Source organism: Lissotriton helveticus, chromosome 1_2 (genome assembly GCF_964261635.1).
Source record: "Lissotriton helveticus chromosome 1_2, aLisHel1.1, whole genome shotgun sequence".
In the NCBI taxonomy this organism is placed as follows: Eukaryota; Metazoa; Chordata; class Amphibia; order Caudata; family Salamandridae; genus Lissotriton; species Lissotriton helveticus.
In genome coordinates this window covers 147,055,945-147,072,695 of record NC_136058.1, presented here as the reverse complement: position 1 = coordinate 147,072,695, position 16,751 = coordinate 147,055,945, and the positions used below count along the sequence as shown (strand labels likewise).

Here is a 16,751-nt window from a genome sequence, read left to right as displayed (position 1 = left end):
TTTGGGGGAAGGCGTTGAGAGGGTGCAGAGCTAATATAGGCCCCAGGCCTCTGTCCTTCTTGGGCAGCAGAAAGTAGTGGGTATAGCAACCGCGTTCCACGTCTGCTGCTGGCACCCTGGATTGCCCCTTTGGTGAAAAAGTATTTCATTTCCCGCTGCAAAATGGAGAGATGGTCCTTTGTCTGTCATTGGAGGGACAGTGGAAGGTGTGGTGGGGAAGAAAGGACTGAGAGATCATACCTTTTTTGAACTACCTGCAGGACCTACCTGTTTAAAGTGATCTCCTGCCAACCTGGACACAACTTTCAGATTCTCCCTGCCAAAAGTTAGCTGTGCTCTATCAAGGGCAAGCTAAAGAGGTTTGGCAAGTCAGGCTGTGGGTGGCAGGGAGTTGCAGACTGAACAAAAATGCTGAGTTCCCTTTTATGGTTTGACAGGCAGGGGGTAAGGGGTGTGTCTTTCAAAACCTCAAACCTGGTGTGGTTGGCGAGGAGTGGTCCAGGGAGCGAGCCACATACTTGCGCTCTTTAAGCTGCTCAAAGGCCGAGTCAGCCTTATGCCCCACAAAAAGCATCCCATCAAAGGGCATTTCCATAAGCATGAACTGGGCATTGGTAGAGAAGCCAGTAGAATACAGTCACCGGTAGCCGTGATAGCAACACTAAGGCAAATAGCTCACTCGATGGAATCGGTGATGTCCAAGCCACAACATATTGTCAACATCACAACCATCTTGAATTGGTCCCAGACACTGCAAAGGTTGTCTGGGACACCTGGGAGAACTTGAGCCACCAAATCCCAAGGGCATCATAGTAATGGCACAACAAGCAGGTGGCGTTGACAGAGTGGAGGGTCAAACTGGTGGAAGAGCAGACCCTCTTACCTCATGCCTACACGTTTGGATTACTGGTATGGAGGGGTAGAGGGACACGTGTTAGGATTATACTGACTTGTGGAGGAGGCCTAAACAACAAGGCTGTCTGGTGAAGGAGGTTGCAAGAGAAAAGCAGGGACGCCCGGAGCAGGATTATAGTGCCTGGCTACTTGCAGGCTGACAGCAAGGTTTGGCCAAGGTCCCTAATAAAGTGTCTGTCAAAGCCTCATTAAACTGGAGGAGAGGCTCAGCAAAAGTCTATCCAGGTTATAGACCTCAGTCAGAACATTTATCCCATGGTAGGGAAGCAGAGGTCAAGAACTTCAGCCCTACACATAACCATAGCTTACGAAACAGATTCCTCTCTGGGAGGTCCAGGAGGAGAAAAAAGGGCCATCTAAGAAGAAGTATCAAGTCCACTAGCATCCTGCATGTCTTTGTGCCAATTGTCATTGTTATAGTGCTGCGGGAACTTATCAACCTGATCATAGTCAACAAGGAGTTCCAGGTGGGCTTTCTCCCTTGAGGAATAGGAACATCCAGTAGGGCAAGTAGTGCTTTGTTCAGAGTCAGTGCGACGTTGGCCAAGATCAGGCTGTCACCAACTCGATATCGGAGAGAATGATTGGTTCCTCTTCCTCCTGTGTTGACTGAGTTGGCGTGGGCATCGAGGAACCCAGGGCTGGCACGGGTCTTGAGGCCAGAAGAGGGGGTAATAAATTCAGCCGGGCTCGGAGGGACCAACTGGCGCCAATGACAAACCTATGAGTGGTTTCCCAGAAGAAGGACCTGGTGGCTTCTTGGGGCCCAAAGGCACGCCAGAAGGAGTCAAAAGGGATCGAAAGAGCCAGATCATGGCTGCGCTGAACTCTTTGATCTGGTGTGGAATGGCATTTGGCCATGGACACTCGCATTGTGCTGGCACAAGATCCGAAGTCTGCTGTCCTCAGGAGGCAGGACAAGAAGAATGACACCGACTCTGCATATGCTCAGGCGAATGAAAGTGGCACGAGGGAGTGGAATCCCGCTTTTTCTTCTTGTGTTGTTTTTTAAATTTACCTGATGATTTGGAGGGCAGAGAGGACCAGCCTCTTGAGCATCTCCGGTGACTCTGGGAGAGTGAATTAACCTCAGACGCGGACCGTGAATTGCAGGTGCCCGACAAGAAGTCTTCTTATGCTTGGCGATGTAGAGTTTCCTGATGGCCTTTGAGTTCATTTACGTACAGTCAGTGCAGGTCTTTGACTCTTTGCTCGACCCCAGGCACCACCAGCATAACTGATGGGAATCACACACAGACATCTGTTTGCGACAGTCCCGACAGGACTTGATGCCTGTCGGTTTGGGTTGGTGACGTTTCTTGGACGCTGTGAAACTGTTTGAGGTACAAGTCAGCGGGAGCTCCGGATCCGCATCTGGTGGCAAGGAAAGAAAGGAACTGCTGTCATTGTGCAGAAGTGGCATCTATTTAAGACCTGCGTGTCATTTTCATAGAGGATCAGCGCCAGTGCAGAGATGGACGGCACCACCTTTTGGCCCACAAAGATACTGCTGAAAAGTTTCCAGATCCATTCTGACTCCTGGGGAATATTTATAAGGGGGTGCATTTGTGGCTAGACATCTCTCCGAAATTATAATACTCTTAGTGTCGTGAACCTGCTTGTGGGATATTGTGGGAGCCCGTATCACCTCAAAACGAGCACAAGGTGTTTTCCCCTTTCATCTTAAATCTTAGGGCAGATCTCCCTTGCTTGAGGGTGTTTTATCTGAACCTGTAAATATTTCAGTCATCTCTATAACCTTTACATATTCACAGATATTACACTATAAAGGCACCAAGAACTATAACCTCTAAAGCTCATTTATACAGCTGCTAATAGGAACAACGGGACTAATGGGTGCCTCATGTCCTGTGGGTACCTCTGCCATCTTCCTATGCCTCAAAAGTCGGCCAAGGCTGTTGTATAATTTGTGCTCAAATTCCGGTGACCCTGGTTATGATTGTCTTTACTTCAAAAGTAAGACTTACTGAATTCACACTCAGAAGGTCAGCAACCACATTTCTACCTTACCATCTGTGGCAATTACAGACTAGGAGGATATATACAGCCCCTTGGGGATGGTCAGTAATTTTAATGGGACTGGATAAGAAAAGGGAAAGCATTTAAACTTTCCTGCACACTCGTGACTGTAAAGCAAATTCAAAACGCATGGACTATACATCAAAACACAAACAGTAAGTATGTTATGTATCTGCTGTAGAATTCATGGATATATTGTATGGGGCTGATTCTCAAAAGTATTTATGAGTACAGGAACTAATACTACAGGAGTACTCTTTTGCATACTCTTATGTGCCTTTGTGAATAGACCCAAATATTGAAACTCCTTATTAGTAAGTGTGCCAAGTGAGCCCAGCAGCCTGCATCTTCAGGGGTATTTAACTGATTAATGAGCCTAAAAAAAGATACAATTTACTGACTGTATAAGAAACCTACTGGATACGAACGATTGACATGTCCTAAACCTCCCCTTTTCACAATATTGCACGGCCCAATTCTACAACGAGGCCTCAACCGGAAATACCTGATTAGCTTTCAGACATTGAGAGATCAGACACCTCTATCTGGGTTATGACTGGAGTGCTTAGACACACCCTGGGTGGATCTGCCTGCACAAATTGCAGTAGGAAAAACCTGGGGCCAATACCACTTGCAAACATTGCTGGATAATCTGATATTTTGCACTGTGGAAAGGGTAAAAATGTGAGAAATCAATGCAGCATCCCACATTCATAGAACTCAGACTGATGAGGTAATTGTGCACTTGTTAAATACCACACCCACTGTATTGCAAAGTACAGTGCACTCGGAGTGAAACCCACTGTGTTGCTGGGATTTCTCTTACTCACCTTGTCATTATATGGGTGCTTAATGACACTTAAACAATTAATGAATTTCGATACCCCAATCAGTATGCTTGAGTCCAGTCTTATTCTAAAACACTAATTATTTTCTAAGGTTATTTGCCATCATACAGGTTTTGAAAGTCTACTCTAAAGGAACATGTGAGGAAGGTTGAAGGTACAAAAACTTTCAGTTTTGTAAATAAAAATAATTTATGATAAATGTGGTATTTATAAATTAGATAAAAATGAATCCAGATGATACACAGCACCATATTTGTAATTGTTAACACATGAGACAACTATAACGCCAGATCTGTAATGTTAGTTGTTAAATATATGCAAGCGGTTGGTTCCTCCAGGCAACAAGTGGGGAGGGGTGCACCAGGCATGTTTGCCCCCAAAAACTGCTGCATGTAGAAATAATCAGGTGTAGTAGCCAAGACACTTTTGTGGGCCAAAACGTGTCTACAACAATTAAAAAATGGTGGCTTCTTGGAACCTTATCCATGACGGTTTAGCTTTTCCATATGACACCTTTGCACATACCTCGATAATGAGAGTTACTGGACTTAATGGCTTCGCGGAGCAGGACCAAAGTCCTGTTGAATGATGGCAACCTTTGATGCTTGGCATCCTCCTCCTTGTTCATCAGAATCCCATCCAGCCTGTAACAAATAGAGAGGTGTTCAGATACAGACTTGCTCCTGTTTACCTCAAAGAGAGACAGACACTAGAATGAAGATACCCCACACAGGCCCAGAAGGACCAGTTGCATGTAATGTTGTGGCATAACTTTAGAATTATTTAAATAGAGTGTGTGGGTGGTAGGTAAAGGGCAGTTTGCTGATACTCACTTCCTTCTGTTGTCATGACTGAACACTTGCTTTAATCCACCTTTGTGTCACAAGCAAGCGAAGAGAAGGACATGGCCCAGAAAACATGCCCCATTCACTGTCCATGACTTTGTAAACAATTGCACTTTAAGTGACCTGTGAACTCTCGTTTTTAATTTAGCTTTGCTGTTTGCTGAAGAATGGTGATTGCCCTTCTTTTGAGGAATGTTCCGAAGTTTATATTTCACTTTTTTGGGCCTTTTTGGGCAGCTGCACTTAGTAATAGAATACCTCCATTAGAAATTTGATTATTGTGCTATATTTGAATATGTTATCGAAGTATTTAGGACTTCCAGTTTTTATTTGCACAGATATGATCCATCACATTGTGGTAATTTGTACTTTCAAAATTAGATTCTGCTAAAGATTCTTCAAGACTTACTGACTTGATTATCCCTGAGCTGTTTTAATGTAATCAATATTCCCGTTTTTGGTATATTCGAGGTAGTTTTCCAGTTTATCGTTTACTTAAAAAGGGGTAGCATAGTGGAGTGAATCTCATCTGCATGACTCATCTTATTACAAAGAGAAATAAATTATTACCCAGTGTGCAGAAACCACCTTTGGGTAAGGCACGTTTTCTTTCAGAGAAAGGCAACAATTAAAATGTTTTTTCAAGTGACTAATGTGCCTAAATTTCCATCACTTATCATCCCTTGCAACAGAAAATGTCCTGCATAATTGTCAATGTTATTGTTCTCTTTTTGCGATTTTTGTTAGAAAGGTTGCCATTTCTGATTTCCTCTTATAGGCATAATCAATGGAGAAGTATTTACCACTGCATACCAATGCAGATATGGACCATATATATCACAACAATGAGTCATTCCCCCGGTAGATATAGTTTAAATAAAGAAAACTAAAATGTGGTCGCTTTGGAGTAACAGGAGTTTCGCAAACATAATATAAGATTGAACATGATTGGAGCCTTTCATTTTATCGTCTGCAAAGGACACGATCCTAGGCATGTTATCAATAAGCATCACAGAGTTGCAAGTAAAGAAACCTTTATATAGCAGTTGGTTTTAAAATGTTATGTGTATGGTATTACAATAAAACAAAAGCATTTGTAATAAAAATGAAAAATCCCTAAGTTTAATGAATATTAGGGCCTTTAATACATAAATTAATTTTTAAAATCAATCTCCTTTCCTTTCCAACAAAATCAACCTTCTACAAGCCTAAAGCAAATTGCATTAGGTAATCTATGTAAGAGTCAGATAATAGTCTAATCTTTTTCAGTACATGATGCAATTATTAAAAAAAACATTGAACTTTATGCAACACCCCTACCAAAAGCTGAGCAAATACAAATAAAATTTGTAAAATACTCCTTATTTTGCCTATTACATGAAGGAGGCATTACAACTCAGATAAAACCAGGTTTTGTATAAGTATTCAAAGAGAAATATTGAAATAGAAATTGAAAAAGTTGTTGCTAGATATGTGTCTTTAAATGACAACTAAGATAACTTTGTTGACCTAATGTGGAAAAGCTAAAGCTTAACCCTTTCAACGCACTGCGAATTCTCCCGCTGTGCGGGAGAATTAATGAGTGGGAGTATTTTGGACGGCCTCTGGCCGTCCTCCGCACATGCCCACCGTGACGTTGGACGGCCTGGGGCCGTCCTGAGCACTGAAGAGGTTAGAACTCTACCTAATCCACTTTTCAAAACATCCCAACATTACAATCAAAACAAAGTAGTTAAGCTTCCTCTTGAACAGTTTTTTTCAGAATCAATTTAACATACACCATCACTATCCAATAGATTCCTGAGATGATAAATCTCCATAAGGAGGCCTAGTAAAACAAGAATAAGGCTTAAGAAGGTTCTTAAGTAATTCTTCACATAAAAAAGATGGTATGCTTTCTTCAAAGAAAAAGCATTTTTTATAAGGGTTACAACTGTCTCCATGACAGCAGAAAAAATATTTAACTGGGCAGGGCGGATACAAGTCATTCAAACAAAAGAATGGTCAAGACTCTTTGCTCAAAGGGAGGGTAACACACAAGAAGAAGAAGAAGAAAATCCATTGAATAAGAAACAAGCACATGGGATTGACAAGAAACCCAACCATTGATAATTAATGGGCATATCAAAGCCCACTATTAGTACTGGTCTTGTAAACAATAGGTCGTTTGAAAGCAGACAGGTAAAAGCTCTCTGTAGGTGAGGCCTATCTAATTGGCCAGTTGGATGCACAACTGTAAAGTGGAATTTGTCTGTTAGCCCAATGGAGAAGCTTTGATATGTGATAAAAATAGAGAAGATGGTCAGACTGAGTATGATTTAAAATGTAAATAAATGTAAATGTGTTGTATTTGTAAAGCGCAAGGCTGCCCACGCGACGGGGCGTCCCGGCGCTGCACTCATACCGCTGTGGAACCCTTCCTGGCTTTTCCATGTGAAATGTCCACTCCTGGGCACCCCCAAGGTGAAGCCAGGCATTCATGCGCTGCTGGAGCCGTTGTGGAGATTAAGCAAGCTATTGCCCAGAGTCACAGAGTGGGACCCATGATTAGACAAGGCACAGAGGCGAGAATTATAAGGTCCGAGGAGATTGAGTCCAAGAGCTGCCGAGGCGGGAATTGAACCCTGGTCCCGGGCCAGACCTCTGCATCAGGGTCTGCCGCTCTAACCATTGAGCCACGCTTCTCCACTGGTACTCATCTGGTACTTGTGGTTTTGCTTTTACCCATTAGAAATGCAACATTGCAGACATCTAAAAGGAAAAACAGAACTGGATGAACAAGTCACGCCTCCCACGAACCGCCCTGAGAACCCTGACACTGAGTTCAGGCAGAAGAGTTATTAGTAATATAGGTTTAAATTTGTCACCGGGGGCTGCACAAGTATTCTTCATTCATTCAGTACACTTCCTTGAAATATGAATTTTGATGACTAAAACTTTAGGTTTTGATGCCCAAAACATAACCTTCCTCCACAGACTGGGTGCCGACTACTGTCCAATATCCCTCCTCAATAGGAAGTTAAAATCTTTGCCACACTGGTTACTACTCATCTCAAACAAGTCCTACACACACTGTTACATCCAGACCAATGCGGCTTTATGCCGGCCCATAGCACAAGACATTGCCTTCGATGCCTTCACAAGGCCCTGGCCCACTGTCCTCTTCTGCCTCCTGAATTAGCTTTACTTTTTATAGACTTTGAAAAGGCGTTCGATACCGGTGACTGTGGGTACCTACAGTTAGTGCTGATAAGGCCGGAGTCCGGCCTCGCTTCCGTAGAATGGTCCAGGCCCTTTACTGCAATCCCACAGCGTGGGTTCAGATCAATGGTGTCCTCTCTCATGCCTTCCCCATTGGACGAGGGACTGGGCAGGGCTACCCCTTTACCCCACTCCTTTTCATGCTGGCAATTGAACAATTTGAGCGACTCATCCGTACTGATGCTCAACTGCATGAGTGGAGATGGAGTGATGATCACGAAGATCGCATAGCCTTACACGCAGACAACGTCCTTCTCTATTCGGTGGACCCGCAACAAGTGGTCCTCATTGTCTCCACCTCCTGTGATACTTTGGGGAGGCCTCAGGTCTCCAGGTGACCACCTCCAAATTAGTGTTGGTGCCCTGGCCCCATTTCAAGATTGCTTTGACTGGCAGGAAACCATTCATATCTACTGTCTCAGTTTGAAATACCTAGGTATCTGGGTCGCACTACACCCAGAACTTACCTGGTTCCTTTATCTTGAGCCCCTGACATTGAGGTCCAAAGCCGACCTCGTTAAATGGCAGTCTTAATGGGTGGCAGTTATAATGGGTGGCATATCTCTGAATAAAATGATGATCCTGGCGCAGTTTTTTTTACATCTTTCAGAATCTGCCACTCATACCATCACAACCTCCTTCCTTTGGTGCGGGTTCTGACTCCGCCTTGCCTTTGTTCACTGCCAGCATGCCCCATACGACGATGGTAGCTTGGGTGTGACCACCGTGAAAAGTCCTTTTTAACAAAGGCTTTATTACGAATAGCCTTTGAAACGAAAGCAGCAGCACGACGGTGTCATTACTATGCTCATTTTTATGCCAAATCATTTATTATCATAAATGGAATCTCAATGCCAGTTTCCATTATGAAGATAAGGCTAGCGAAGCTGGGTCAGGGTGGTTTTAGGGCTAAGGGAAGAGGCATTTTTAGGGCTAAGGGTGGGGGGGGGGGGGGGGGGGGTTTCAGGATTGCGCTACGTCCTCTTGCCCAAAACACTTTGTGCCATCCCTGAGGCGCCGTGGCACGCATGAGGCAGAAGCAGTCTGCGCCTTCCCTGTCTCAGGCCACTGCTGAGGCATGGACCGCAGACTGTCCTGGAGTCGGCCCCGCTACCAGACCTGCCCTGTATAGCTGAGTCACTGCTCTCACAGGACTGCCTTGACGCACCCTTATGGCGTCAGGAACCGCCCGGGGTGATCCTAAAGCACGATGCGCCGTCACCAGTTGTAGGAAGTTTGGGCTATGAAGTTTCTTCGATCTGCAAAGTAGCAAGTTATCTGGCTCATTACAAACGATTTCCAATGAGCAAGTAAGTGGAATGTTTTATTACAAAATTATGCATTGTAAGTGGCCGCATCATTGTTTTTGTATATTTGATAGCACTCTACATGCCGATGTGCTGTTGTACTTAGTTCTAGAAACTAGTGTGATACTGCAAGCTTCGATCTAACGCTTTCGTTGTTGGAGCCGTCGGCCTTACGGCTTCATTCTAGCATCATACATCCATGACCAACCTCTAACTGTTATGTTATGTTATGTTAGTGACCTCTTATATAGCGCATGACTCACCCAGGGGCATCTCAGCGCTTACCCAGAGGAGAACCAACAACGGAGAATACAGATACCGGGGGCATTGAGAGGTGGATTGCGCTAGAACAAAAAGGCTTTAAGATGTTTTCTAAAAACATAATCAGAGGTAGATTCACATAAGGCTTCCGGTAACGTGTTCCAGTACTTAGGGGCGACGTATGAAAAGGTTTTGCCCTCTGTACGGCTAAGACGGATACGTGGTGCCTTCAACAGTGCCAATTCTCTATTATGAGTTGAGCCAATTCTCTATTTGAGTTATTACATAACTCTATTATGTAGCCTTTCACCTCTGAGCAATTCACGAGTGGTTTAATGGTGGCTGGTTGGATCCTGCTTACCAGTTGGAGCTATCCCTTCTAGGATTCCCTTAAATCCTAACAATGCTCTATGCCTCCCCAATCCCCAAAGCCATACCCCTGATGACCAAAATGGTTCTTCTAGCTGGGAGGGCCACATTGTGCCACACTCACTGGGACACAAGACTCACACAACAAACACCTCTCTAGCACGGCATCTGGTTGCGGGCGGTGACAACATTGCTGGGCTTTGGGAGATGGGATCTTATTAGCATTTCACAATGATGTCTGGTCGGGGACACACATGTGGTCTTTCCAGGAACTCCAAACCACTTATGCCCTTACCAACACACAATTCTACAAATACCTTCAATGAGACACACTCTTCAATTTCATGCCTCGCAGACCGACTCTTTCCCCGAGTTCAATCCGCTGAAGACTAACTCCTTATGGGTGATCTGAGTTATGGTGGGTTCTGAAAAATGTAACGCACTTTGATCATCAATGCCCCAGGCACTTTAGACCATCTTAGAGCCTAATGGGAGAACTGGATAGCTCCCCTAGAAATGATGATTGGAGAGACAACTGATGGTGCCTGTGGTTATCACCATTTCTTCCAGGTTGTGATTGATCCATCTCCAGCACAAGCCGTACAACCCATTCCTCCACCACCAGCTATTGCACGGCCAGTTCCCAAACCACGAACTATAGGTGCAGATCGTAGATTGGCTGATCTTCCAACTAGACAACCAAAGCCTGTCGTCACCCAAACTTCTGCACATCCCAATGTTGGTGCCCACTCAAGAACAACTGTTAGCAAAACAGCCTACCAACTGACCCAGGGCCCACGCATTAAAAATAATTTTCGAGGGGGCTATATTGATCTCCCACCGGAGGCTAATGAGTATGTGGTCGTGTTGACGGGTGTCCCCCAGATTGAAAACGACCAGCACGAGAACCACTGGTCACTGAAGAATAAGATCATGCACTGGCTCAACGTGAACAGACCGATTCCAAATGGTCGGAAAGGCAATGTCCTAATGGTCCGTCGAGTTCCATGGGTGGGTCCCTCAAAGAAATCTAGTCCCGGGGACTGTATAGTGGTAACATTTGAAGATCCATATACAGCACACCACATTTGCTCATGGCCTACTGATGGCGAAGGCCTATTTATTGTACCTAGGCCACTGTCCTTTTTTTACCCCCCGCGCACCACGGAGGGCGACTGGTCTTTGGTACGCCATCGGCCTTGGAGGGGGTACTCTAATAAAGATAAAGACCAAGAGCTATCAAGATGCTGGCTTGGGCTCCCAACTATGAATAGGTTTGGCTGCCTTGAGGATGTCGATTGACTCCCAACACAAGCTGTTCCCCCTGTGCCAGAAAAGGTTTTAAATCCCTTAGTCCTGTCGCAAGATTTTGAGGACACTAATTTTATCGCACCCATACAACGTATAATTCCCCAACTGCTAAATGTGGGGACCTTAAATCCTTTAAACAAATTAGGAACTCAAGTAGCTGCGCATGCCTTAGACGTTACCCCCATGATTGCTGTGTCACCGGATGTTCCGCTGGATGGTAGTCAACCCTCCATATCAGGGGCTCCTACCCGACCCCAGATTGATCCACTCCCTAGACAAAATATACCTGTTGTAGAGGCGATAGGGATAGAGCCTGATCCCAACATACCAGGTAGTTTGCCTAGACAGGCTACTTTAGGTGGAACGGAGTTAAAGATTCTAAGCTGGAATGTGGCAGGGCTTGCCCGGAATTTTGACAATCCAGATTGGAACTCTTTTTTGGATCCTTTTAGCATGTGTCTATTACAGGAGACTTGGTGCCTAGAACCCAGGCACAGGGTAGGCTTTACAACATATTTTGTTCCTGCCATCCAACAGCAGGGTAGTAAAGGTCGCCCCTCTGGCGGCCTTCTTATTTGGGTCAGTATTGCCTTGGGCTTAAGCGTAAAACATAAATCCACCCAATCTCCCGATCTCCAAAGAATATCAATATCTTGTAAAGGGGGGAGGAAGTTAGAGGTGTTTAATCTATACTTAAGGGGGGCCAGAGGAGGGGTTTCAACGATACCATCAACAGGATTAAATAGCGAACTTGAATCCTGTAACGTTGATTCCTATGTAATTCTCGCGGGCGACTTTAATTGCTGCTTCGAGCCTCTGGCAAGTGAGGACATCCTGGACAACTGGGATGACGACACAAGAAGGGGTATTCCCACGCTTGCCCTAGACCCGATCCATAAATGGACGCAGAGTGCTTTAGATATTAACTCACTTTGCATGGAACACGCCCTGAGAGCAACTAATGGTCGCTCCAGCTCAGATTCTGGGGGAGCGCACACTTATAATAGGGTGGGACACACCTCCAGAATAGACTACATTATGTTGAATTTCAATTTATGGCCATTCCACCGAGACATGGAAGTTATATCGTCTTGTGATAGCGACCATAATCCCTTGTCTCTATCCCTCATTTCGCTGTGGCAAGACAGGAAATGGGACAAGGCCAACCTTGTATGGAAAACATCTCATGAACTTGATCCTTCAAACTGTGGCAGGCGGCTAAAATGGGCAAAAGTAGCAGCTGATGAGGCCAGGATGGAACAAGCGAAGACTATAATGTCAGCAGTGGGGTTAAGTTTAGATGCTCCGGAAAATTCCGCTAATACAGTTCTGGCGACATTTACACAAACCATTTTGGCCCTAAAAGAATTGTTTATTATTCGGCAAAATAGGCCCAGGGCCGTAACGAAAGGTGTCTCTAAGTTCAGAGATAAATGGTATTCTTCCGAATGTCGGGTTGCTAAATCGGATCTCATTCTTGCGGTGAAATCTAAGGATCCAGGGAAAATTAGACTTGCTAGGAAAGTACACAAAAAAACCTTAGCCATGGCTAAGGAAGTACATGATTTTAATTTCTGGAGTGACTTAATGGAGGCTAGTTCCAAAAAAGACTCTAAGGGGTTTTGGGACCTGTTGAGAGCCAGGGATAAGCCCATTGATGCACAACTGACTTGTAACATCCCAGGAGAGTCTTGGTTTGCCCATTTTTCTAAATTATATTCTGTCCCCTCAGATGCATTAAAATCTAATATGGTTTTGCCACTCAGATCACCGGGTGCCTCAACAATAATTAATGACTGCCCCTTCAGTGTAAAGGAAGTAGAGGGGGCAATTAGGTGCCTTGTTACCAATAAAGCTGCTGGCCCGGATGGCATTCCTGGCGATCTGTTGAAGGAAAATGCATGTGTGTGGAGTAGACTAATTGCCTCACTTTTGAATGAGGCTGTTTTGGGTGGCTCCCTACCTGACTCTTGGAGGGGTGCTGAGGTCGTCCCGATTTTTAAGAAAGGCTGTCGGGACGACCCAGCCAACTACCGCCCAATAAGTCTGCTCGACTCAACCCAAAAGGTGGCGGGCAAAGTAATTTTAGGTAGGATTCTTCAATGGGCTGAAGAAAACCAGATAATATCGGATTTCCATGCCGGATTCAGACCAGGAACAGGTACCATCGAACAGACATTTCGTCTGTTAATGTTATATTGGAAAGTGGTTGTATTGGGCAAGGGCAGTCTGTATTTAGTCTTTATAGACTTGCGGACTGCCTTTGACCTGGTCCCACGAGCCCAACTATGGAACACCCTAGAAGGGTTGGGTATCCCTCCATATCTGTTGGGATTGCTTATCAAATTTCACGAACGCAGCTTTGCTAAGATTAGGTGGGGTGACCAGGGGCAAAAAACATCTTCCATTCCTGTAGATAGGGGCGTCCGCCAGGGTTGTGTGCTAGCGCCCACTCTGTTTACATAATATGTAAACGGAGTGGTTGAGCATCTTCTTCAACATCCATCAGATGCTCCCTCCCTGGCTGGCAGAAAAATACCTACGCTCCTATTTGCTGATGATACCCTCCTAATCTCAAAGACCCCTGCAGGTATTCAAAAGTTGCTTTCTAGCTTTAAGGACTTTTGTGACATCAAGGGCCTAGCTATAAATATAGGCAAAACCAAGTTCCTTGTTCTGAACCCCCCTAGGAAATCTGTAATCCCTCCTGTCCTAGACCTAGTCCCGCTTGAAAGGGTGAAGGAGTTTGACTACTTGGGTATACGACTCTGTGATTCGATGAATTGGAAGTCCCACCATCAAAAAAAAATTCTGAATTACAAGAGGGTTACAGGGGCACTGCTAAGAGAACAACGTGCCTCATCTTTAAAACCCATTGGGGCACTGTTGGATATCTACAGGGCAAGGGTGGTGAGCGCGGCCTTGTATGGTGCAGAACTGTGGGGTGTACAGAGGGTTAATACCTTAACATATCTCGAAAACAACTTCCATAAGGATTTAATGAAGTTGCCTCATAGTACCCCTACACTCCCCCTGTTACTAGACGCAGGTACACGTCCTATAAGTGACCAAGCCAGGTTACGCCCTTTGTTATTATGGGCCCGGATTTGGAATGTACCGCAACTGTGTAGCTATGCTGATGCCCTAAGAGAACTCCTTGCCTTACCAGGCTGGTATAAGGTCGCCTGGCTTAGGGAGGTTAAGCGCCTTCTCTATGAAATAGGTTTGGGGGACGCTTGGGTTAACAGAACAGCTCCAACAAAACAGTTGCTTAAGAAACTTTACTGGTCATGGGCGTCCAATGCAAGACTGAGCAATCCCAATCTATGTAGATAAGCTGCAGAGTTTCTACTAATTAAGGAGCTCCCATGTAGAGAACCTTATCTGGATTTGATCCTTAACCCGTGGGATAGATCGCTGTATTTTAGATTCAGGGTGGGAGTTCTTCCTCTAGGGCAGCTAACCTCTAGTTGGAAGCCTCCGCTGCAAACTATTCCATACTGCCCATTTTGTGAATCAAAAATTGAGTCCGCTGCCCACCTGTTGTTTGAGTGTCCCGCATACATAGTGCCCAGGTCCAGATGGCTGAAACCATTATGTAGGAGCCTTGGAACCAGATCGCATCTGGAGGCCTTAGGCATATTACGATCTGATGCACGTCCCGTGCTGGCCTGTTGCCTGGCGAAATTCCTGGGCTGGGCATGGCGGATAAGAACTGCAAGGAAACTCCTGCTTCAATAAAATGATAGTGGATCCAGCCCCTAACCTGCTTTTTACGCCTGGGCAATAGAAATTGTATTAATGTCTTTTTATTGACTTGTAGATTTGTCTATTGTTAGATTTTAAACGTATTTTTAATCTCTGTATTGTAATGCTTTTATGATATGTTAATATATCGAAATAAAGCTATTCATTGATCCAAAAGTACCTCTTCCCACCTAGACTACATTGAGTGGTCCTCCTTCCCGGGCACGCCTACCTCGTTGTGGTGACGCTCCCGACGATTTCTATCACATGGTCTGGCTATATCCTAAGATTTAGGAGTTTTGGGCTGTGGTGGTGGGAGAGCTAACTGACTTGCTGGGGTGGGAGGTCACACTTCTGCTGTGGATCCTCGATAGCGTTGGGGGCACTGTGCCTGATGGGAAACAACTTTACAACGTAACTTTTACAACGCACTACCATTACAACGAAACTTTTACAACGCAACATCCATTACAACGCATGCAAGTACAACGCAACCATTACAACGCATGACACTACAACGTACACCACTACAACGCATGTCATTACAACTCAGTCATTACAACGCATACCATTACAACGCATAAAATTACCATCCAACACTTACCCTACTGTTCCACCCCCTGGAGTTAGAATAGTAATTTTTACCTCTACACTATCCAACACTTACCCTACTGTTGCCCCCCAGGAGTTAGAATAGAAATTTCTACCCCTACACTATCCAACACTTACCCTACTGTTGCACCCCGTGGAGTTAGAATAGTATTTTTTACCCCTACACTATCCAATACTTACCAAACATGCAATGTAATGTTATGCGTTGTAATGGTATGCGTTGTAAAGGTATTATGCGTTGTGATGGAATGCGTTGTAAATGTCGTTTTTAAAATTTCGTTGTAATGGCATGCGTTGTAATGGAATGCGTTGTAATGGATGTTGCGTTGTAAAAAATGCATTGTAAAGGTATGCGTTGTAAAAGTGTGCGTTGTAACGTCATACATCCGTGCCTGATCGGTCCTTCTTGGCTATGGCTCTTATGGTTGCCTTGCGCGATATTGCCGCTCGCTGGAAATCTCCCACCCCTTGCAGTGGTGCAGGGGGGGGGTGGACTGGTGTGCCCAACAAGAACCAAAACGGTCTACGAGACCAGGGTTGGTCTCCTTCAATATGGTAGTTTCCGAGGCAAGTGGCTGGGTCAGTTAGCCTATGGGCCCGTCTGGAGACAATGATGTTGCTGTCGTTTTGTACTACTGTATTGTGTCATTTGGTAGCCCATGCCTAGATCAAACACTGTATAATCATCTCCGGCAAGCTACTTGTGTGTCCTGTTGTTCCTTCTATGCAAAAATCTATAAAAATCTGTTTATCTAAAAAACAAAAACTTCCGTTTTTACAGTGGTTACAGCCAGCTGCTACATAGTGACAAATGCATGTTTAATATGCACAAACTGCATCAGTGAATATCACACCCCGATGCTTGGCTCGCAGCCTGAAATAAGTATTACCCAATATTGCGAATTTGATCCTGTGCCAAATTTCACTCTTGCCAGGCATTTGTACATTTCATGGCCTCAGACAACCTGTTGGGCTGGAAACAGACTTCCAGTAAAACTCAATTTTGGAGGACACTGAAATCTGAGGTCAACGGTGAGTCAAGGATACCTTGCAGGAAAACTAGTATCCTTTTGTTAGCCTCTATGTCTGGCAGTAGACAGTACTCATATCAAGACGAAATCCTCTCTCCTAAGAGACCTGGAGGCTAGTTCCTTAGGTTGCTGGCGGGCTGACCCGGGGAGTTTAACGCTAAACTCTGTGATCTGTCAGTGAAGAGGTGAAACCTCAGCACTGCC

At 44.9% G+C, this 16,751-nt stretch overlaps 1 protein-coding gene across 1 annotated transcript in view; it reads right to left on the bottom strand.

Annotated features, from left to right (window-relative positions):
• Positions 1-16,751, bottom strand: part of TTC22 (tetratricopeptide repeat domain 22) — a 154,290-nt gene that overhangs the window by 68,044 nt on the left and 69,495 nt on the right. The window contains exon 3 of the mRNA XM_078670243.1: positions 4,329-4,447. Within this exon, the coding sequence (XP_078526369.1) occupies positions 4,329-4,447 (119 nt within the window). The remainder of the gene's footprint in view (positions 1-4,328; positions 4,448-16,751) is intronic.